Source organism: Xyrauchen texanus, chromosome 4 (genome assembly GCF_025860055.1).
Source record: "Xyrauchen texanus isolate HMW12.3.18 chromosome 4, RBS_HiC_50CHRs, whole genome shotgun sequence".
Lineage (NCBI taxonomy): Eukaryota > Metazoa > Chordata > Actinopteri > Cypriniformes > Catostomidae > Xyrauchen > Xyrauchen texanus.
In genome coordinates, this window is record NC_068279.1 from 13,107,231 (window position 1) to 13,130,294 (window position 23,064).

General features: G+C 36.6%; 1 protein-coding gene across 2 annotated transcripts; it reads left to right on the top strand.

The window, feature by feature from the left end:
- The first annotated feature begins 689 nt into the window (after positions 1-689).
- Positions 690-22,910, top strand: LOC127642911 (phosphatidate cytidylyltransferase 2-like). 2 transcript variants are annotated; one of them, XM_052125354.1, is made up of 13 exons: positions 690-842; positions 4,470-4,612; positions 6,784-6,880; positions 7,715-7,812; positions 11,294-11,433; positions 14,076-14,134; positions 14,702-14,784; positions 14,929-15,016; positions 15,698-15,766; positions 16,968-17,120; positions 17,639-17,758; positions 17,897-18,000; positions 18,579-22,910. In XM_052125354.1, exons 1-13 carry the CDS (start codon positions 777-779, stop codon positions 18,709-18,711), a joined length of 1,353 nt encoding a protein of 450 aa, XP_051981314.1. In that variant the 5' UTR covers positions 690-776; the 3' UTR covers positions 18,712-22,910. The 2 variants fall into 2 exon arrangements, with proteins under 2 accessions (XP_051981314.1, XP_051981315.1); XM_052125355.1 differs by lacking the exon at positions 690-842 and adding an exon at positions 1,260-1,400.
- Positions 22,911-23,064: the final 154 nt, after the last annotated feature.

The following is a 23,064-nucleotide window of genomic DNA, read 5'->3' on the forward strand; positions in this document are numbered from 1 at the left end:
AATTATTATCATAGTGGGTCAAAAAAAGTAAATCAAAGTATATATTTTAAACACTTCTTTTGGCTTTAGCATAACGACAATTATTTAATTATTATTTAAAGCCAATCATCAATTATTTTGATAAAAACACCATATTGTTTTTTTATTATACCACAATTGCTAAATCTCTCAAACACTGTAAATGAATTTATATACATGACAATATTTAGCGACCTTTGTATTTAGGAAGGGGTACCTCTTAAGGAGATCATTATTTGGGGGTTCTTAGTTGGCAAACCCCTGAGCTAGTCAACGATCCTGGACATGTCATTCACAATAATGTCCGGAAGGTGGCAGTGTTTTGTATGTTATCTTTAACTGAAACGCTCAGCCGAGAGAGTGATGACAAGAGCTTTTTGAACGACATCAAAGTGTAAACGAAGTAATTTTCCACTTAAAAAAATCTATCTATCTATCTATCTATCTATCTATCTATCTATCTATCTATCTATCTATCTATCTATCTATCTATCTATCTATCTATCTATCTATCTATCTATCTATCTATCTATCTATCTATCTATCTATCTATCTATCTATCTATCTATCTATCGCCTGCCTGTTGTCTGACTATCCTATCAAAACCGAACCACCAGATGGCGCTCCCCCACACGCTTCCGTACGCATGCGTAGTCGCTTGCCTTCCCGTCCTCAAAACAATCATTGAAAACGAACAGCAACCCCAGTCGATTGCTGTTTTATCTTCAGGCCTTTATTTTCAACAAACCGAGGGCATCATGACAGAAATACGACACCGAGGAGCGACGGAAAAAGAGCTGCAGCACCAGCACTCGGAGGATAAGGTAAAGGAAAAAGAGAAAGATGGATGTTGTTATGGTAATCAGAAGCTACATGCTGTCTGTCTGCCATACATGGATAAAATATCTGCTGTGGTCGATGTTTTTGTATTACGCGTGTCTGTGACATGTCAGGTCCCAGGAAAGTAAAATCATTGGCTTTATGCGTTGATATAAAATTGTTTGATTAATAATCTTAGCTTCTAGCTATCCTTACTCTAAAATGATGTCTGTGTTCATGGGGTGAGTCAGAGCACCAGGGATCTGGAGATGATGTTCTTCCTGTGCTGTTATATATGTACTGAAGGTTTCCTGTCTATCCGAACAAAACACATTTTTCAGGCACCAGTGTATTTCTTGCAGTTGCCAGGTTATTGAAATGACATGACATGGCATGATCAATCCTTGCACTGTTCAGGGCAGTGAGGTTGAACTCGCAGCAGGGTTTAGGAGGTTTGAATCAACTGTGCTTTCACCTGAGTTCTGGAGTGCATGGACTAATCTTCATACTGGGTGGAAGATAAGGTAGAAATCATGGAGAATTGGGGAGATCTGGGCAGATGGGTGAGTGAACATTCAGATGTCAAGAAGAGCCTTTGTCTTATAACACAAGTACATTAGTTTAAATTTAAACTAAACCTTTTGGCAAGGTCACATTATAAAAATTAATCTTCTATAGGATACCAAATTAATGGTGCATTATTGTGAAGATCTCACAAATTCACACCAATGTGTCTGTACTGTTCTCTGGGTACCAAAGGGCAGGTTTTGTCAGTAGGACATGATTGTGTGTTTGAATGGACTATAATCTAAGGAATTCTTGTGTAAACCCTCTTATTCATAGGCTTTGTCCGCAAATGTTTTTAGTCAATAATTCCTGAGAATTTCCTCATTGGGTTGTGAGGTAGGGTAAATTTGTGGTTTCTCTTCAAAAGAAGAAAGAAACAGCCTTTTCTATCTTTAGGGTTGTAAAAGTCTCTCAGCCCACGCTGATGTGAAGAAAGAAAGAAAGAACCAAGTATAATTATAAGCTTGCTTGCTAGTGTAGTGGCAGGCTCTCTGTCAAGCCTGTGAGATCCACTTTGGCCATCTCAAACACCAAGGCATTTGCTTAACCTAATTTTTGATTATGCAATTTAAAAATTGTGCTGCCCTCATTCATATTTCTGCATTCAGACTTTAAAACAAAGCTGATCTTGTGCATGTCCACATAACCATGTTTTATTTCAGTACAGGCTAATTAAAAAAAAATGTTTTTTTAAACTACAGTTTTGCAGAATTATGTCCTATTTCTAGGGGTGCATCAAGGCAGATACCGATATTTTACCTGTTAGGTTAACTTTTTTGCTTTGGAATTAAGATTTGAAAATGTATAAAGATGACCAGGAGCATTTATTTGTTCTAACAATAAATAATTTCCATTGAACATGAATTGGATCTGTTAAACTCATGACAGGTCAACATTTTAAGAAAGCCGCTATGAAAGATAAATACAAGATAAACAAAAGATGAAATAAAAAATCTGAATAGGATTTCTTTTTGTAAATAATATTTTGCATTTCGAATCAGAAGAATCAGCTTTATTGCCAAGTATGCTTACACATACAAGGAATTTGTCTTGGTGACAGAAGCTTCCAGTGTACAACAATACAAACAATACCAAAACAGCAGCAAGACATGGGTAATTAAAACAAAAAACAAAAAAGAATACAATATAAATAGTTATACATATACGTACATACACTCACCTTCATACATACCCACATACACACACGTAGTGCAAATCTATTACAATCTGTTATATAAAGAACAAACATTTTCTGTTATATGCAGTGCATGTAATATAATGCAGAAGATGTAGGATATGCTAAATAATATAACTGACTAGGCTGTGCACGTAATTTTAGTATAGTTTTAATTGTTCATGTGATGTTTTTCCTGACGGTTCTGGTGCTCAGTGCTCTGTAGTGTCGGCCAGAAGGCAACAGTTCAAAAAGATAATGGGTTGGGTGAGTTGGGTCCAGAGTGATTTTACCAGCCCTTTTCCTCACTCTGGAAGTGTACAGTTCTTAAAGGGAGGACAAGGGTCTACCAATAATCCACTCAGCAGTCTAAACTGTCCTTGTAGTCTTCTGATGTCCGATTTCATGGCTGAATTGAATGTATTGGGTAATGGTGTCTTGAAGTTAGTAATCTTTTTCAGGCCTCTCCACACTGATGCATGTTCAAACTTGTTTTTAGCTTCTCAGAGTAGCTTCTTTTATCCCCTTTAATTTCCATATTCAGTGTGGTTTTGGCCTGATTATGCAAGATTTTACGAAGCTGTCTGAGTTTTCCTGTAAACCATGGTTTGTTTTTGTTGAATGTTAAATAAGTCCTAGTAGGAATGCACATATCCTAACAGAAACTGATATATGATGTCACAGTATCTGTGAGCTTCAAAAACACTCCAGTCAGTCTCTTGTATAACTTCACACAGTCTTTATGTTCTCACATAATACAATAATATAAACTAATTAATATTCCATGTAATGATCTACAGTAATTCAGTCTTTTTTGCAAAAACATGTTTGAAATGATTATCAGGACCCAGATGCAAAGCGTGTTTTATTGTGTTTTTTGTTTCTTTGAGAGAATTTTAGGAATTCATTTGGAATTAAAAACTGAATGAGACGAGGTGGAGCCCTGTAAATTGTATTACATTAGACTTAACTACACATTCATAATGTGACTGAGAAACACATTATGCTCATGTTGAGTTTAAAATGAAGTTGGTAAAATGTTCCAGAGAGACGTTAGACTATTGTTAGCAGTAGTCAGCAAACAGTGGCATCGTGGGTCTTCAGGATATGCCTTGCCTAAGCATCAAATAATATGAGACATAGATTTGTCTTGCAGTTGTGAATGACTTGAAAAAACACTTTAACAAATGGCTAATTTCAGTCATCTCAAATGTAGTCTGTAATTTTATTGCTGTTGCATTATTCAAGGAATTCCACGTTTCCAGATGGCCAACATGCATCAGCACTGCTGTCATCCAAATTCTGTGTCTCATACTCAGAGGTGAACATGGGACGAGTTTGGCAGGAAGACTGAAAATGTTTATCTTTTCCACCCTCTCTGTTTCTCTCAGGAAAAGTGGGATGTCCTCAGTTTCTGTTTATCTATTTGCTTGGCTGGGAAGGAGGAGGGTATTTTTAACTCTGGCATCCTTAATTTCAGGATGTAGTCGATATCTATGGCAACACTGGATCCTTTCGTAGATCTTGCCTTGCTGTTGCTTTGGAGAAAGTGTCAGAGCAGGATGTGGTCTATTAGCTTGGGGGCGCTCTCTGTAAGCAAGTCCAAATTATTAATATAAAATGGAGAGAAAGAGGTTTTAGAACAATCGTGACAGCTCAGCCAACTGGTGCGGCCCCATCTGACGATAACACATTGTACAGCCTGTTGCTATGGAGATGAAGGCAGGTCATTAGTAGCCACAGTGACAACCTAAATTTGGGGTCAGTGTTTTTTGTATTTTGTGTCTTCAAACTACTGTTTTGGTGGTCTGTTTAGTATGCAGAACTCTTTCTGCCAATAAACATACACTAATGGATGCATTAATTTCTCTCTCTCTTTGTCTGTGTTCAGGGATCTGAAACGGAGGGCAGGTCAGAGAGGGATGGAGCCTCAGATAGTGAGACTAAACCAGACACTGGGATTCCTGAAGTTCCTGTTTCTGCTGATGACACGCCAGAGGTTCTCAACAAAGCCCTCTCAGGCCTCTCCTCCCGGTAACCGCAAATTCCTATAACAAACCACACAAAATATTTGTGATCATAACTAATAATCTGTATTTACTGCTATTTCTCATACTTAAAGGGATAGTTCACACAAAAATGAAAAGTCCCTCATGATTTACTCATCCTCATGGCATCCAAGATGTGTTTGACTTTCTTCTGCTTAACACAAATTAAGATTTTTAGAAGAATATTTCAGCTCTGTAGGTCCATACAAGGCAAGTGATTGGGTGCCAAACTTTTTATGCTCCATAATCCAAATAAAGGGAGCATAAAAGTAATCCAAATGACTCCAGTGGTTTAATCCATATCTTGAGACACTCTATGATAGGTGTGGGTGAGAAACTGATCAATATTTAAGTAATTTTTTATCATAAATTCTTCCTTCCCAGTAAGGGGCAATATGCACGAAGAGTATGAATCACCAAAAACAGAAGGATAACTTGAAAGTAAAGGACAAAGCACTTAAATGTTTTTCTGTTTCATATCGCATCAGAAGATATGGATTTAATCACCAGAGCCGTTTGGAGTACTTTTATGTTGCTCTTATGTCGATTTTGGAGTTTCAAAAGTTTCATTTTAGTTTTCGTTTTAATCTTTAACGAAAATGTCTTTTAGAAATACTCAATATTTCATCATCATATTGATGAATTTTAGTCAGTTTTACACTGACAAAAATGACACAATTTTAGTCAACGAAAGTAATGTCTTTTACTTGATTATGATGTGCAAAATGGATAAAAAGTATCAAAATGTAACAGACCAAACTTTTATGAAATATTCTAATTCAAAATGTATAAACCTTTTCTATTGTAAACATGTATCAAACATACAGTGTAAATGTACATAGGTCTACTGTCCTTGTTGTGAAAAACCTGAGCTCCTGAAATAATAATGTATAAATTCTACTTTTTAGAAGTTAGCCTGTATTCATTGCATGTAGCGTGTTTATGGTGTTAAAACACCATAGCAACACCCCAGCAACCACTTAACACTCTTGCCATCATATATTGAAACCATGAATAATAAAATACAAAAACACTCAAAACACAATAGCAATGCCCTAGCAACCACTTGGAGCACCATAGCTACCATATACTGTTGCAATGAACATAAACACTCAAAACGCCATAGTAACTCCCTAGCAACCACTTAGAACACCCGAGCTACTATATTGCAATGAAGAAGAAAAAAAATACTCAAAGCATAGCAGTATCCTTTCTAATTAAAAAATTTCTAAAAGGAGGTCAGAAGTACGATCAAGTTACCCCCATTTTAAAATCACTTCACTGGCTGCCGGTTCAAGCTAGAATTGATTTAAAAATTCTAGTGTTTCTTTGTAAATCATTACACAACCAAGCTCCCAGTTACTTGTCAGACTTACTACATCCTTACCGTCCACCTAGAAGTCTGTGATCCGGTGATCAGTATCTCCTTGAAGTCCCACGCTCGAGGCTAAAGCGTAGAGGAGGGAGAGCCTTTTCGGTTGTGGGTCTTATTTTATGGAATAGTTATCAGTATCAGATTGTCACCTTAATTATCTGTTTTTAAATCTTCTCTTAAAACTCATCTCTTTTCACTGTCTTTTAATAGCATGTAATGTCCTGGTCTTAAATTGTATTGTACAGCACTTTGATGAGCCTTGATGCTGTTTTTAAATGTGCTATATAAATAAAATAACTTCAACATGAACTATCCTAGCAACCACTTGGAACGCTCGTGCTACCATATACTGTAGCATTGAACAAAAAATGCTCAACATACCAGAGCAACGACCTAGCAACCACTTAGAAAACCCTAGGTACCACTAGAAAACACATAGACTAGAACCCAGAAACACCTTATTATAGTGGTGGTTACGTGTTTTACACACTCGCATTGTCTTCATAAAATGTAGAATCGAGATTTCTTAAAATGCAAGAAATCTTTTAATAAAGAGGTAAAATCAGTAATCAGTAAAATAGTGGTTCCATTATATAAAATACATATTTATTTGCAGTACTCCACTCCAGAGCTGAATTTTAGTCTGTTGTTGTGAACCTCAGGAACAGTGCAGATGATTATTTTAATAAAGAGGCCACATAAGCTTTTAGTCCTCTCTGACATTAGGAAGATTATATTTCCGCCCAATTTGCTTTGCATTAATGTGTTTGTCTCCCCTGCAGATGGAAGAACTGGTGGGTGCGGGGCATCCTCACTCTGGCCATGATCTCCTTCTTTTTCTTCATTATTTACCTGGGTCCGATAGTGCTGATGATGATTGTGAGTGTCCCCGCTTCCCTGACTTTTTGGTGTCCAAATGCCGTATTTTTACGATTGTGCCAGTGAACTCTACAGATTCAGTGTCAAAAATAATTTGATATATTAGATATTTTATTGCCTCTAAGCAGTTTACAGCAACAAATGCATAATTGCTGCAGCACTGGATGGGTAAAAAAAATTACTGTTGGCAGTAAAGAACACAGTGCAGTCTGTACTCCACCCTGACCCTTCTTATATAATGATAAAAACTGACAATCCATTATAAATCACCACAGATGAAATCCTGAGAGAGTGAACCTTCCTTCTAAATCAATTGTGATGCATAATGAAGGAAGATAATAATCTATAAATAGTAGTAATTTAATGCAATAAAAAGCATAATGGATGGATACACACAGCAGCAAAAAAAACCTCCATCACAGATGGAGATCTAGATGGAGATGAGATATTTAACAGGTGTGCAATGAGGATAATGAAGAATCACTCTTCACCCAGCAGCTGAGCAGCTCTGACAGCATTTGCCACAGCATTTTTACTGCTGCTGCTATCTTTTCAAAGGTGCTATGTAACACTTTGTCTACACGGGATGCAGGGCCAGAAATTTGTTATCATTATAACCTATGCAGAAGTGCATGTGAATTTAATGTAATGTAATTTATTTTAGGTCTCACGATGTCACTTTGCATAATCAGTGTTCATTTTATTCTGGGATTAACCATCCAAGAGCTGGCTACATATACTATATTGTAGATGCTAGTGAAGAAGCATTTTGTAGATTGAATGTAGATTTATGTTGCCTCTTGGTCTTATAACCTTGTTTTCTTTCTCTCACAGGTGATGTGCGTTCAGATCAAGTGCTTTCATGAGATCATCACAATTGGCTACAGTGTGTATCACTCATACCACCTGCCCTGGTTCAGAACACTAAGCTGGTGAGACCTGCGTCATGCACCTGTCACCTTCATTTTCACGCTCAGCCACTCCCTCTCTCCTCCTTCTCATTATTTCTCTCACCAGATCTCTCTCCCACTGTGCAAGCCTGTAATTAGAGATCATCATCATCTTTCATCTTGTCTTTTTGTGGATCTGGCTTGATGCCTTACAAGTTGTTTCAATTTCTTGTGTTGAATTAGTAACTGCTGCTCTCATTTACTCATCCAGCTATATATGCTATCTGCAGCTGTATAGAGGTAATGTAAAACCACTCCGGATTTGACCACAGTCAAACTGTAGTGTTCCTTTCAAATTTTAAAGGAAATAATCACCAAGTTGTATTCATGTGAATGTGACAATGAGTTTTGTCACATTCACAACATTGGTCAAATTCACAACATTTGATACATCTAGCAAAAATCTCAGTTCTGCTTACACCAAGTGATATTAATAGGATAGTTCACCTAAAAATAAAATTTCTTTCATCATTTACACACCCTTTGTGACTCCTTCATCTGAAGGAAATTAGGTACAATGTTATTCTCAATTACCAATCGCTTTTATTGTGGCTTTTTTTCTATACAATGTAAGTGAATTGTGACTGAGAAATTCTACCTAGCATGTCCTAGAGGACTACACTGACCTTAAAACGAATCCTGAACCCGACTCGTACTCAAGGCTGCATGACCAGACCTGACAGGTACCATCACATTTAAAGCCAGATCTCAACACGACCCATAACGTCAGATTTAAAGCACAAACCGGAAATCACTCACTCTCTTTATCATTTTTTCACCAAGCAAGTTTGTTTGTTGCAATAGGCTGTATTTAACATTCGTAGAAAACTTACAAGGCTTTAACAAGGCACAGTTGGCCCTCAGCACACCAGAGCAAAAGGGAAAAACAATGGCTTACCTTTTATCAAGTGCACAAACTTTGCTTGGTGCCGAACAATCTGGAATCATGTGTCACATGAAGTTTTCTGTGCAGCCTGATCCTTTTCAGAAAGCAATGAATGAAACAGAATGCAGGTGTTTCAAAATGCATATTAAAAGTTCTTTTTAACTTGACCCTGTGTCTAAACAATGCTGCAGTCCAGCGTGAAATGCTAAAAAAACAGCAACACATAGTGCAACAGTCTAAAGTGTCTGCCCAGTGCATGTTTACATTGTAAAGACATGTTTAATGTGAATTGCCCCTAAGACATTCGTTCGCACATGTCTGTGAGTGAGAGCACGTGTGCAAATCATAGACAAACTTGAAGTCATTCATAGTCATACCCGAAGTCACACTTGAAAAACTGATTCAAACCCGGCCCGAAACCCCAGAGTTTGTCGGGTTCTGTCGATCTCAGGTCGGGTTGCAGACCTCTTCCATGTTCTTTTGTATACCATAAAAGAAAGTAATCTGTATGAGTTTGGAACAACATGAGTATGAATAAATGATGACAGAAATGCCTTTTTTGTGTGAATCATCCCTTTAATGTGTCAAAACTAACAAGAGAGATAATCTGAGTGGGAAAAATGACCGCTCAATTAAACTTGAATCTAATAAAAAAAAAATGCAGAGTCGTATTTGACCCAAATTTGAAACTAAATTCGCATGAAAGCCTATCTTTGGGAACATTATGGTGTATAGTTTTTCCTAGTGTAGTGCAAATAAAATATAGTTTGCATACTAAAAAAAAACATACTTTTATAGTATGCAAAAAAAGTCTCTTACTGTTTTTGGTTTGTTTTTTTACAAATACCAGCATAAATTAATTTCAGTGCAGCAAATATTACAATGACTTTGCTTGTACTCTAAAATTTAAATGAGAGAGAATTTTTTTTTTCTTTGCATTACTGGATGTGCTTAACTGACGTAAGTCTTAAGTGTCCCAAAAATAAGCTTCGATTTCTTTTTACAAAATATAATTTCTTGTTTTTTCCTTTTGCGGCTGAAAAATGACACCATGACTATTTTTCACAAGATTCACCCTAGGACATTTCAAAGACTGGTGACATTTTTCTTTGCAGTCGTTTTTAGTTTTTTGTAGATTAGTTATCTGGCAAATCAGGTGTAGGATCACATAGTCGAATCCTGGGGCCTCATTTATAAAGACATTCATAAAATGATCTTAATTGTAATAGGACAATTTCCTAAATGTTCCTACGAACGATTTATAAAACGTTCGTACGCACGAAGAAATGTTATTAAATGCATCCCACTCTATAAATCTCAATTCAACTTTAAAATATGTACACGTGAACGTGCACATGGACTCCACCTACAAAACGTCCACAAATATTCTAATATGGTGATACAGAATACAATAAAAGCGCATGCCTAAGTTATTCATTTGTTCATTAATTAATTCACATGGAATGTTCTTGTGCTGTTGACCAAGGCTTCAGTGCAGCTGCAGGTGTCTGCCGCATATTTGCAGCATATTCAACAACTCATCATCAGTTCTTTTATGTTCATTATCAATAATAAATACATTCATTGACCACGTTTACTGTAAATCCACACCATTCTTCATCCAATGTCCATGTTCTTGCTGAACATTTATTTCTTAAAAAGAGATTTACGTGCACATTTACATATAATGAATTATGCTTTGACTAGCTACATTACAATTGTTTTCTGTATAAACTATATATGCATTATAGTCAAATCATTTGTTTTGAATCATGTCCTCAACAACAGCAGTCGAGGTTGAAGGATAAATTGAAAGAATATGGAGGCAAGTTTTATATGAGACTGTTGCTGTGCTGTTTAAATCTGTAAACTGATTTAGCTATGTTGAACTATCTCTCCTCCTCCTCGCTCCAAAAATGTGCTGAACATATTATATACTTTATATTACACCTTCCTGTTATCTCGTAGGTCTCAAAATTAATTTATTATGGAAATGTACAGATAGGGCTAAATTAATAGTCAGTTACAGCGGATTTCCAAAATAAAACATTTCAATTACGCAGAATCTATAACCCACATTCTATAACCCCGAGTCATTTCAAAATATTCTTGTACATGTAAACATTCTCACTAATGTATTATTTGCATCACCTAAAGTCAGAGCACTCTGGAGCATAAGCACTAAAATGTTTGTACACATGTTTGTCAGTTGACGTACGCATTAGAAAAAGTTCACGTCAGTTCTGCCTTTATAAATCCCAATTTGTTCCACACTTTTTACATAGGATCAAATTCATGGAATTTAGGATCAAATCTGATTGTACATACGTTTTATAAATGAGGCCTTTGCTGTCTAGAACAGGACAGTGTTCTTTCATGTAGTCCTAGTCTCAGCCTCCTTATACTCTTATCTGCTGATTACAGTCTGTCCACTTCCTGTTGCTATCAGTGTCTTACCAATGGGGCCTATCATTGTTACAACTTCCACAACCATTAGAAACAAATTGATTAATCAATTGATGTGAACTGCCTTTGTCATAATGGTGTCTGACTGCTAATTGTAACACTTTCTGTTAGGTATTTCCTGTTGTGTGTGAACTACTTCTTTTATGGGGAAACAGTGACAGATTATTTCTTCACTCTGGTGCAGAGGGAGGAACCTCTACGCATCCTCAGCAAATACCATCGCTTCATTTCCTTTGCCTTGTACCTCACAGGTTAGAACCTTTATTTCCCACAAGCACACCAGTGATCTCCCCCACTGCCACCAAATAGAATTGCAAAAATAAACATTGTTTTCAAACAACTTTTTTGAATACTCCCACCTTCTGCCATTGAGCAAACAAACAGATAATCCCGCCCCAAACTCATGCTATTGGTTGAGTCAAAGTTGCTGTGTCGGTCTGGATGAGCTGCTCAAAAAGCGCTATTTTTATTGTGCCACAGAACCACAGACTTACGTTTTCAAGGAAATCAACCTACGAAAGTATTACTTATCAGCTATATGTGGTTATTACATGACTCTCTGGAATACTGTATTCTGATTGGTCAATGGCACCATCTAGCGGTCTAATATTGCTCAGTAACAACCGCACATCCACGTATCAGACCTCTCATCCAGGTATTGCTATCCACCGTTCCTGCTTCTCAGATCAATGTGCGATCTCTCTACAAGTAGGCTAATAAAATAATTTCAACTAAAATTTATATTTCATGCACATTTATTTGTTTATTTGGCAAATAGTCTTGTAATAAGCAGGATAATGAGGAGTGAGACGATAATTTTGACAAAATAAGCACCTATAGAACTCCGACGCAAACCGGAGATGGATTTCAGCTGTTCAGCAATTTATTTCTTCTCGCATAATTTCATAATTTCAACACAAATATATTTTTTATGTTTATGTATTTGGTTTGTAGCCACGTAATAAGCGGAATAATGTCCAGTACAGTCAGCCGGTTGTTATTGCAAATGAAACCCAACAGGGTGATACAAGACATTATCACAAATGTTAAACACTTCAGCTTTAACACACACAGGTGTGGTGACAGAGCAATAGCTAATGGTTTTGTGGGTGTTTTTACATTTTTAGGCATAAAGTTTGTGTCGTTCAGGATGTGGTTAGTGTGCTACCCTTGCTCACAAAACACTTGTATTTCATTTTCTGTTTCGAAAAGAATGCAAGACTGCATATTTCAAGATTTTATCTTGGCCAAATGAGTGAAAAAGAGTCTGTTAACCAGTGGAGGTTTGTGATTGGCTTAACAGATGAGCATATATAGAGAATATATCCTGTACTGCCACCTTGGGCTTGCTCATTAGGGGAACTACAGCACTATTTTCTTTAAAGCTGCCTCAAAATGATATGTATTTTGAAAAGTGTTTTTTAAATCTAAAATGGACTTAACATCATGCCAGGTTTTACGTATGTATTGCTTGTTGTCAGATGCTTCAGATACACCAAAATACCTTTGCATTGTATTGCAGTAGTGTTTGCTTAGTTGGTTACAGTGCTCACTCTTGCTTTAGTCTTGTCATTTCCTTTTCTACTTATCATTGTCCAAGTGTAAGAAAATAATTCCATTAAGCTTCTTAGGAGCCATGATGCACCAAGACAATGACATGCACTGAAAAAAATGGCAGCAACAGGATGCTGATCTAGAACCGCTACAGCCAAAATGTGTAGGTGACTCATGGTAGTCTACACGAGTGGGTGTGCTATTGCGTTTATGAGTATTTTTTTCACCTCATGCTCAAACATGACTCTGAGGACCAGTGAACAGTTCAGTGTGAGCTATTAAGCATATGTTACTTCATAATTTTTAAATGGCTCAATTTTAGCTTGCTTAAAGGAATAGTTCACCCAAAAATGAAAATTCTCTCATCTACTCACCCTCATGTCATCCCAGATGTGTATGACTTTCGTTCTTCTGCAGACAATGAGTTATAGAAAACTGTCTCCACTATGAAGGTCAATACAATGCAAGTGATCAGGGTCTAAAACTTTGAAGCTTCAAAAAGCACATAAAGGCAGCATAAAAGTTATCCAAATGACCTGAGAGGTTTACTTAATGTCTTATGAAGTGATACAATAGGTGTGAGAGAAACTGAAAAATATTTTAAACTTTTTTAAACTGTTAATCTATTGAACATTGATTGTATAACTTCAGAAGTCAATAAATCAACTTTTTGGGTCATGTGGTTTACTTTTATGCTGCTTTTTTGTGCTTTTTTTTTTTTAGACTTTGATGACTTGCATTGTATTGACTTACAGAGCTCAGATATTTTTCTAAAAATCTTCGTGTTTTGCAGAAGAATGAAAATCATACACATCTGGGAAGGCATGTGGGTGAGTAAATTATGAGCAAATGTTCTTATTGGGTAAAGTATTTCTTTAACTTGAATAGTTTAGAGGTTACCAATATCTGTCAAAACAATTATTATGGAATAATGTTCAGTCAATTTGCCATTTGCTGGTTAGCTGGAATGTAAACATTGTCTATGTAACTATGTAAACAATTATCTGTTTTACAAAGTAAAACAAAAAATTATAATTGGGCATAAAATGTATGATCTAGTGCCAGTTCATATGTCTACAAACAGGATGTAGTGGGTATAAAGTTTATTAACGTGTCAGTGCACCATGAGAATTTATGAAATGTTCTAGTTTAATTTACTTTTTCAGGACACTTAATAAATATGTGTTGGTTTGAGCTGGGTTCTTGGCCACAGGCTGGTTCTTGTCAAACAGAGCATTATTATTGGCTGTGTGACTGGCCTAAAAATAGTCATGTAGACACAGCTGAGGATGACATTGCTGGAACTGTCTCTCTTATCAGAGGTGTGTGTCTTTTTCAGGGTTCTGCATGTTTGTTCTGAGCCTGGTGAAGAAGCACTATCGCTTGCAGTTCTACATGGTGAGTGTGTGTACTTTATTTGGGGTTCCATGGTCATACAAAACCTTCAAAGTTAGAGAAACTTTCAGTTGTGATTTCTAGGCTTTTTCTTGATTTGGTCCGCTCATTTAATCAGCTATAAATTGCTCATTGTGAATACAATTTTTATAAAATTATAAAAATAAAAAAAAGCCTAATACAGTAATCACGAACAACTGAAAATTAAAGGAAATTCATTGCTCAAGATGTGTGGGTACCCTGATTGTTGTGAAACGTAAATATTGCATTTTGTCTGTGACAGAAGTTGGTCCACTCTATATTGACTCAAATCCTTTTAAGTGCAACATTTAAATTCAGTAAAACTCTTGCATTCACTCAAGTAGATATATCATGCTGCACATACACACTCTCATGCACACATACTGTATGTGTCACGGATGTCACCCTGCAAGGACATTTGCTTGTATTGTATTGAGTGCATACACACACACACTCACACATGTTTCATGTCTTTTCCATATCAGAGCACTGCCTTTTGTCCCAGATTTGAAGTGAAAATATATATACTTTCTCTCTGTGTCTCTTCAGTTCGGTTGGACTCATGTGACCCTGCTGATTGTGGTGACTCAGTCTCACTTAATCATTCATAACCTGTTTGAGGGAATGATCTGGTAAGATGATACCTCCCGTCGACCACTAACTCCACAACTCCATGTACTTTCAAATCCAGTGTTGTTTCAGAAAATGAGTAATACATATCATCACAATATATATAATCTGTTCGGATGATAACATGAACTGTTTTGTGTGTGCAGGTTTATTGTGCCCATCTCCTGTGTTATCTGCAATGATATAATGGCTTATATGTTTGGCTTCTTTTTCGGCCGCACCCCTCTCATCAAGGTTTGTGTTCTTATATATATATATATATATATATACACTCACCTAAAGGATTATTAGGAACACCTGTTCAGTTTCTCATTAATGCAATTATCTAATCAACCAATCACATGGCAGTTGCTTCAATGCATTTAGGGGTGTGGTCCTGGTCAAGACAATCTCCTGAACTCCAAACTGAATGTCAGAATGGGAAAGAAAGGTGATTTAAAGGTGGTGGTGGTGTAATGGTGTGGGGGATGTTTTCTTGGCACACTTTAGGCCCCTTAGTGCCAATTGGGCATCGTTTAAATGCCACGGCCTACCTGAGCATTGTTTCTGACCATGTCCATCCCTTTATGGCCACCATGTACCCATCCTCTGATGGCTACTTCCAGCAGGATAATGCACCCTGTCACAAAGCTCGAATCATTTCAAATTGGTTTCTTGAACATGACAATGAGTTCACTGTACTAAAATGGCCCCCACAGTTCCAAAGAATGCTTTCAGCACCTTGTTGAATCAATGCCACGTGGAATTAAAGCAGTTCTGAAGGCGAAAGGGGGTCAAACACAGTATTAGTATGGTGTTCCTAATAATCCTTTAGGTGAGTGTATATATATTATACGTTCTATTATATAGTATATTATATTCAAATTGAATATTCATATAATTCTATATGTTTACTTAATTTAACATTTTGTGTAGTTATCTCCTAAGAAGACGTGGGAGGGCTTTATTGGTGGCTTCTTCGCCACTGTTGTGTTTGGAATCCTGGTAAGTAAAACCCTTCTTTCTTTTCTCACACAACAATTAAAACCAGACCCAGATGGAATCTGCTAACTTCCACAGTAAAACAAAAATCCACAATAATTTTGGGGAAAATCTGTAGAATGGATAGAAATTTGTTATGTAAAGAGCGTTACTCAGAGCTGAGAGTTCTACACTATTATTTGAAGCTGAAAACCATAATCAAATTAACCAAAACATTTAATAAACAAACTTTGTAGAATTAGGGCATTCAAATTCTGTGGATGCAGTTTCTGTTGGGGCCTGGTCATAACCTACACCACCACATTCTCTGTTAAAGGCACAAGCCTGTTTTAATATGGGCAGTATTGTATGTCCTACACTGAAACCTCTGAAGGGGTGATCCATGAACTGTAGAATTGTTCTGGACCGTTTCTCTTGCACCATTGTGTGTTGAACAAAACACTTAAAGAAATAGTTCACCCAAAAATGAAAATTCTCTCATCATGTACTCACCCTCATACCATCCCAGATGTATATTATTTTTTTCTTCTCCAGAACACAAACAAAGATTTTTACAAGAATATCTCAGCTGTGTAGGTCCATACAATGCAAGTGAATGGTGGCCAAAGCTTTAAAGCTCCAAAAAGCACATAAAGAGAGCATAAAAGTATCGAATCGATTTTGGGTGAGAATAGACCAAAATGTAACTCTTTTTTTTCACTTTAAGTTTTGCCTTTGTAGTCTCCAGGCACGATCATGATTTCAAGCTCGAAGCTACACTTCCTAGCGCTTGACGCATGTGTGTAGCACTAGGCGGTGCTTGGAACTGTATTCGAAATCACGATCGCCAAAGAGACTTCTGATGTCAAGTTTATAGTGAAAAAGGAGTTATATTTTGGTCTGTTCTCACACAAAATGTATTGGATCACTTCAGAAGACATAGATTGAACTACTAGAGCCGTATGGATTACTTTTATGCTGCTGTTATGTGCTTTTTGGAGCTTCAAAGTTTTTCTCACCATTCACTTGCATTGTATGAAATATTTTTCCAAAAATCATACACTTCTGGGATGGCATGAGGGTGAGTAAATTATGAGAGAATTTTAAGTTTTGGGTGAACCATCCTTTTAACCCTAGATTGCTTCAGGGTGACAGTTCCTCTAATACATCAACTGCAATTTGTTAAACAGCAAATATAATTTCTTCCTCCACCTTTTCTCTCCAGCTCTCCTATGTAATGGCAGGTTACAGCTACTTTGTGTGTCCAGTGGAGTTTAATAACGACTCAAACAGATTCACGGTGGACTGTGAGCCATCTGAGCTCTTCCAGCTTCAGGACTACAGCCTGCCATCTGTATTGCAGTCAATCTCTGGCTGGGTAAAGCACTCACACACTCAGACAGGAGGAGCATGTGTGTAACACACATGCTTCTCCTGTCTATCTCTTTTTATTTTTTTTTATTTCTTTGTGTCTATATTTACGACTTTCCGTTCACTGTGGATCTGTCACAGCTCTGCTTCACAGTTCTTTGTTACTACAATAACTCTTTCTGACCAAAAAATGAGGGCCTCCTGAAGGTTTTTCAAGTGGTCACTGTGGAAAATATGTAAAAAAAACAATTGAATATACTGTCAATATTCATTAGATTTCAAGCTTATGATCTGATAAACATTATATAATGTAGTAATGTTATCATAAAGAAAGCTATTTTTAAAGTGTTAAGTAAATCAAGCTTTTTTACAAGTTTCCTGGGTTGGCTGTGAGCCTGTGCAGTTGGTCACAAGGTCTCTAAAGGCTGAAAGCTTCTGTGTTATGTATTTTGAAATGCCATGCATTTACTACTTGTGTCTTATGAACAGATCCAAACATTTCCCCCTCACCCATTTTCTTCATAGACCACAGTGAAGTTGTACCCATTCCAGATCCACAGCATCGCTCTGTCTGCATTCGCCTCCATCATGGGACCATTTGGAGGCTTCTTCGCCAGCGGCTTCAAAAGGGCCTTTAAGATCAAGGTGGGTGTAATTCGTGTAATTCGAGGCCATCAAAGCAAAGCATCAAAGAAAAACTGGTGCAGGGTCATTATCAAATGCTAGCAGTTTCCTCTGTCTGATGCTGTGGTTATAATGTGTCGGTGATCTTCATCTCTGCAGGACTTTGCCAACACCATACCAGGTCATGGAGGAATTATGGACCGCTTTGACTGTCAGTACCTCATGGCCACATTTGTAAATGTTTACATCGCTAGCTTTATCAGGTAGGTCTATTATTTGCATTTACGGGTCAGTTATGTGTGAGTTGTAAATTATTTCTTATCAGTGTTGTGATAATAACCAGATAAACATGATTGAGGCCATGTCTTTTTATGGTTTGAATGCTTGTTAAAAATTCTGTAAGACTGTTGATGGAAGATTATGGTTTGTGCATTTGGAACTAATATTATAAATACAAGGCTTTCGCTTTCTGGAAAACTCTATTCTGATTGGTCAATCATGGCATTCTGCAGTCAGATTTTTTTGTGTAACAACCACTTAATGAACTTGTTCAAGGCAGCCAATTTCCTATATAGCTGGTATAGTTTTATATCTTATATCACTTGATCTCGTATCACTTTATAGTCTATAATTAAATCATTTAAACTCAAATCAATATTGAGATGTTTGTTTTGTTTTGTTTTGTTAAGCTTTGCTTTGCTTTTCTTTTTTTTCCCTTTTTTTTTTGTAAGTGGGATAATGTACAGTTAGCTGGATAGAAACCTAGTGCACATTTAATAGCCTGACCATTTCTATAGTACAGTAATCAAAACATTATGATTTGATATCTCGTCCCTTTTAGAGGGCCAAACCCTGCTAAAGTTATCCAGCAGCTTCTTGCTCTGAGACCAGACCAGCAGCTCCATATCTTCAACTCGCTCAAGGCCCATCTGACAGTGAAAGGCCTGCTTCCTGCCCTGGAAGAGGCAGCCTAGCCTGACGGACCATCACAGAGAGAGCCCACCACAGTGGGCAGAGGATAGAGGGAGGAGAGGGTCATTGCGGAAGCAGATCCAGACCTGTATAGATGTGTGTTGGAAGGAATACAATAGAAAACTGAACTTAAACCTAGGGTAATTCCATTTTCAGTGAGTGAGTGTGTACAGATCAGTGTTTTGCTTGTGTTATTTTATTTTTGTGAACGTTTTATGTTTATCTATTATGCCACAAAATAATAATAATTATATATATATATATATATACACATATATATATATGTATGTAAATTATGCTTCATCTGTTTTAGTTGAGCTGTACATTTCCATTTGTGTACAAATGTTCTGTACCTATAGAGTAGGGGTCGGCAACCTTTTTTCCTGGTCAGTGCTGCCCATATGCATGTATGTGATTTTCCAAAGTTTGGGTCCACTTTTGAAAATGTTTCTATTTTGCATTTTTCTAGTTTAATAGTTTATTTTTCATTACAGATGATAATATCAGCATATAGTTTGAGTGAATAAGTTGTAAAAACCCAATGATTAATCATGATCCTGCATGAGAATTTTCACAGCGCCTGGTGTAAAAACCAGCTTAAGCTGGTAGCTGTGTTTTGGAACATGATAGCTGGTTTAAGATGGTCATGAGCTGGTCCAAGATGGGAGATCAACTTGGACCAGCTCATCTGGTTTTTGAAAGAAATTAGCTGGTGGACCAGCTCATGACCAGCTTCGACAGGTACCAGCTTAAGTTGGTTTTCCACTTTTAATATTTTGTCATACTTTTTCAAAATCACAGAGGGGTAATCACCAGCACACAAGCAAAAGCTAGAGAGGAGCAGGCTATTTTATTTATAAGAAGTTTTTCACACCTACGTTCCAATCTACATCTTGATGTAATCCTTCCTCATGATCACGCAGCATGTTTTCATGAGCTGATTGGGTAGTAAAGTGTGACAAAACTCGTGCTGCGCATGCAAACCATTCGCTGACACAAGCCAACTTTTTTCGGTGAATCGCACCTTCAAAATCCTAAAACTTTATTTCCGGGTTTAATGTATATTTTTAATATACATGTTGGGTGTATTGCAATCTCATCACATTTTAACTTTTTGTTTAGCCTCCCATTCAGCTCATGAAAACACTGCGTGATCATGAGAAGGATTACAACAAATTGGAATGAATGTGCAGAATTAATATAAATAAAATAGTCTACTCCTCTCTTGCCTTTGCTGGCGTGCCATTGATTACCCCTCTGCCTGCCAATGCTGGCACGTATACCATAGGTTGCCAACCCCTGCTATAGATTGTCTGAATATTTTTTAATAATGTTTATGGTTTATTGTATTCTATGTTGTTTTAATGCACTGCTAATCACACTGTCATTTCAACCTCAGGCTAGGCTTTCTTTTTCTTTTTTCAAATGTTTCCATAAGGCATTGTTCATTGATTTTCACCACAGAGCACTCAAGAATTTATTGTGGATTCATATTATATTCCATTAGTCTTGGCTGTGACCTGTTTGTAATATTTGTTTTAATCAAAGATGAATTTCGGCATTGATATTAAATGTGTGCTTTAACTCAGTAGGTTGTGACTGTTACAGTTCGGCTTTCTGAGACTGTTGGTATTCTAAATGCAACTGAGTAAGAAGAGGAAGCAGATTTCATATTCGGTGCATGAGAGGGATGTTCAGGCATTGTCTGACTTTGAATTGCTATGTACCCCTCTCTGTGGCTTTGGTTCAGTTTCTGTTTGAAGTTTCACAGAAACCGCCCTCTCAGAGAAAGGGACAAAAGGATCTTTTATAATTAGTTGTTACAAGTTACAAAAGTTTGAATTTAGTGTCATATAAACATGATTTTGTTCTGAATGTTAAACTTCTTCGTCATCATATTTTATGTTTAAGGGTATAACCTCATTTTATTCATTGATAGTTGTATTTGAATGTTCTTGTTGACACTGATCAGTTACAACCTAATTTTATCAAGCCTAAAATATATTTCCTTGGTGGGGTTTGCTTTTGTCTTTGTGACCTGTTACATGCAAAATATGATATATCTTAAAGGCTCAGGCTGGGGTATCATAAATTGAAGTGATTGGTTTGGTCTTGGATGATTTTTAAATAAGTGTACAAATGTTTATTTTGTACCATCTTCACTGTACAAGACCAAGTCTTCCTCTCAGTTAATTTTGTCATTTTGTTCCATCTTTCCATCTGGTTTGTTTTTACCATTGTCTGTTGTACAACATGCTCAATCCAATAATAGAACCGAATTAGAACTATGATCTACACGTGTGCCATGTCATCATGAACATGGAGGAAAATTGTTTTTAGCGAGTCAAGGAAATGAATCGATATCAAGGGAGCAGCTTTTAAAAATAATCATAAAAGTGTTAGAATAACTTTGCCTGTATGAAGTTCTAGAGTTTCAGATGAGCTGATTCTCTGGTTAGTCTCTAAGCCTCAGTTTGTATTTATGGTCCACTGCCATTTGCCAATAAAGATCCATGAGCACATACATGAGCTGTCTGATTAGTTGTGCTTTCAGACCAGAGTATATATATTTGAAAATAAGATGATCTGTGAGGGGTTTTTACAGATGGTAATGGATTATTTCAAAATGTTTTTTTGTTCCATAAGGCCACATGCAGTGAAAGACAAAAGGCATCTTATTACCTGAGTTTCCTGTGATAGTTACTTTATGTGTTTCAGCTTCAAGAACGAATCCACTAATATTTACCATGAACATCTCATTTATATTTATTTAAATTTTTTCCCGTTTCCTTTACCACATGATCTTTCATGGTCAGCTCAAGCCATACCTTGAAGGGAAACTTCATCAAATGTTGTCATTCTCATTTTGTACCAAACCGCTTTCTTTTTGTGGATGACAACTTATATTAGACAAAATGTTAGCCTCAGTCACCATTCACTGTAATGACTGTTTGAATTTTTTCATCTTTTTACATTATTTGAAAAAGCTATACAATTACACACTAAAGTTGTGATTTTCAGTGTTAAGTGGTGCCGATTTTTCTCTCTCGCTTGCTTTGCTTTTTTACTCTTCTTAGATATTTTATTCAAACTTTTATGCTACTGTATCAGTTCAGCACAACGACCCAATTTTATAGACAGAATTGCAAACCTTATATTATTAAAGATTATATAGTACATACCAGTGGTTCTCAGCCTTTTTGACTCCAACCCCCCATTTGAATTTAGTTGGATTATTTTAATATTTCTTATTTTAAATGAATTTTAAGTCATCCTTAGAAGTGTGCTGAGGCCCCCTATTGGGTCCGGGCCCTCTGGTTGAGAACCACTGGTATATACTGTATATGTTTGAAGTAGATTATTCTATTATACTTTATTATTATTGTTGTGTTTGGCATACTGTTTTGCATCACCCACTAAGCCATTCCATATGAATGCGTCCAAACATTAGCATGCAAAGTCCAGACACAAATTAACAGAGCAATGTAAATGTTTTATAGCCACCAGAGAGGAAAGTTATGTTGCTGGGCAACCACTAATGTCAGAAGAAAGGGCTGAAATATCTGCTTTTGAGTGTGGGTGACCATAAAGACAACATTTTAAAGAGCCAAAATGTGTTAAAGTCTTCCATATATGTTTAAAGATCTGGCTCATCTTGTTGCTGTAACTGAATTTCAGTGATTGAAGCTTGTGTTAACTAGCCAATCAGATCTCAGACTCGTGTACATGCCATGTATTGCCACCAGAGAGAGCTAAAGCATTGCTCTCTCTGAGGCTAGATGAGACCATTATACTTTTGTTCGTGGTAAAGTGGTTTGTATGTTGTAGTTTTTTTTTTGTTTTTTTTTTTTAGTTTTTTAACTTTGTCTGATTTTAACGCAACATTTTCGTTCTTCTTTGAAGCAGTGTTCATGTATAGGTGTTACCAGTGGTTGTCAAGAGCTCTTGACGTGAGAAACTGCTGTGCAGTGCAGTTGTACTCTCTGTTTTTCAGTTTATTCAGTACCACTAAAGAATAAAATAGAAACATGTTTCCCCCTCTCAAAAGTGTTGAGCCCTTTTGGTTTGCCACTAAGAAGAAAAACTCCTCTCTGCTGAACAACATTTATTTGTATTTATTTTTTTCGTCAACAAGTGTTATGGTCTGTATTTATGCTGCATATAGTTTTGTAATTTTGATAAAGCAGATAAATGTGCTTTCCCTGCAACTTTGTGTACAGTGATTTGCTCATTTGTAAATGGTTAATAAAGAGGAAAGCTCAATATATATATATATATATATATATATATATATATATATATATATATATATATATATATATACACCCACACTCGTTCTCTTCCTCCTGCCGTTT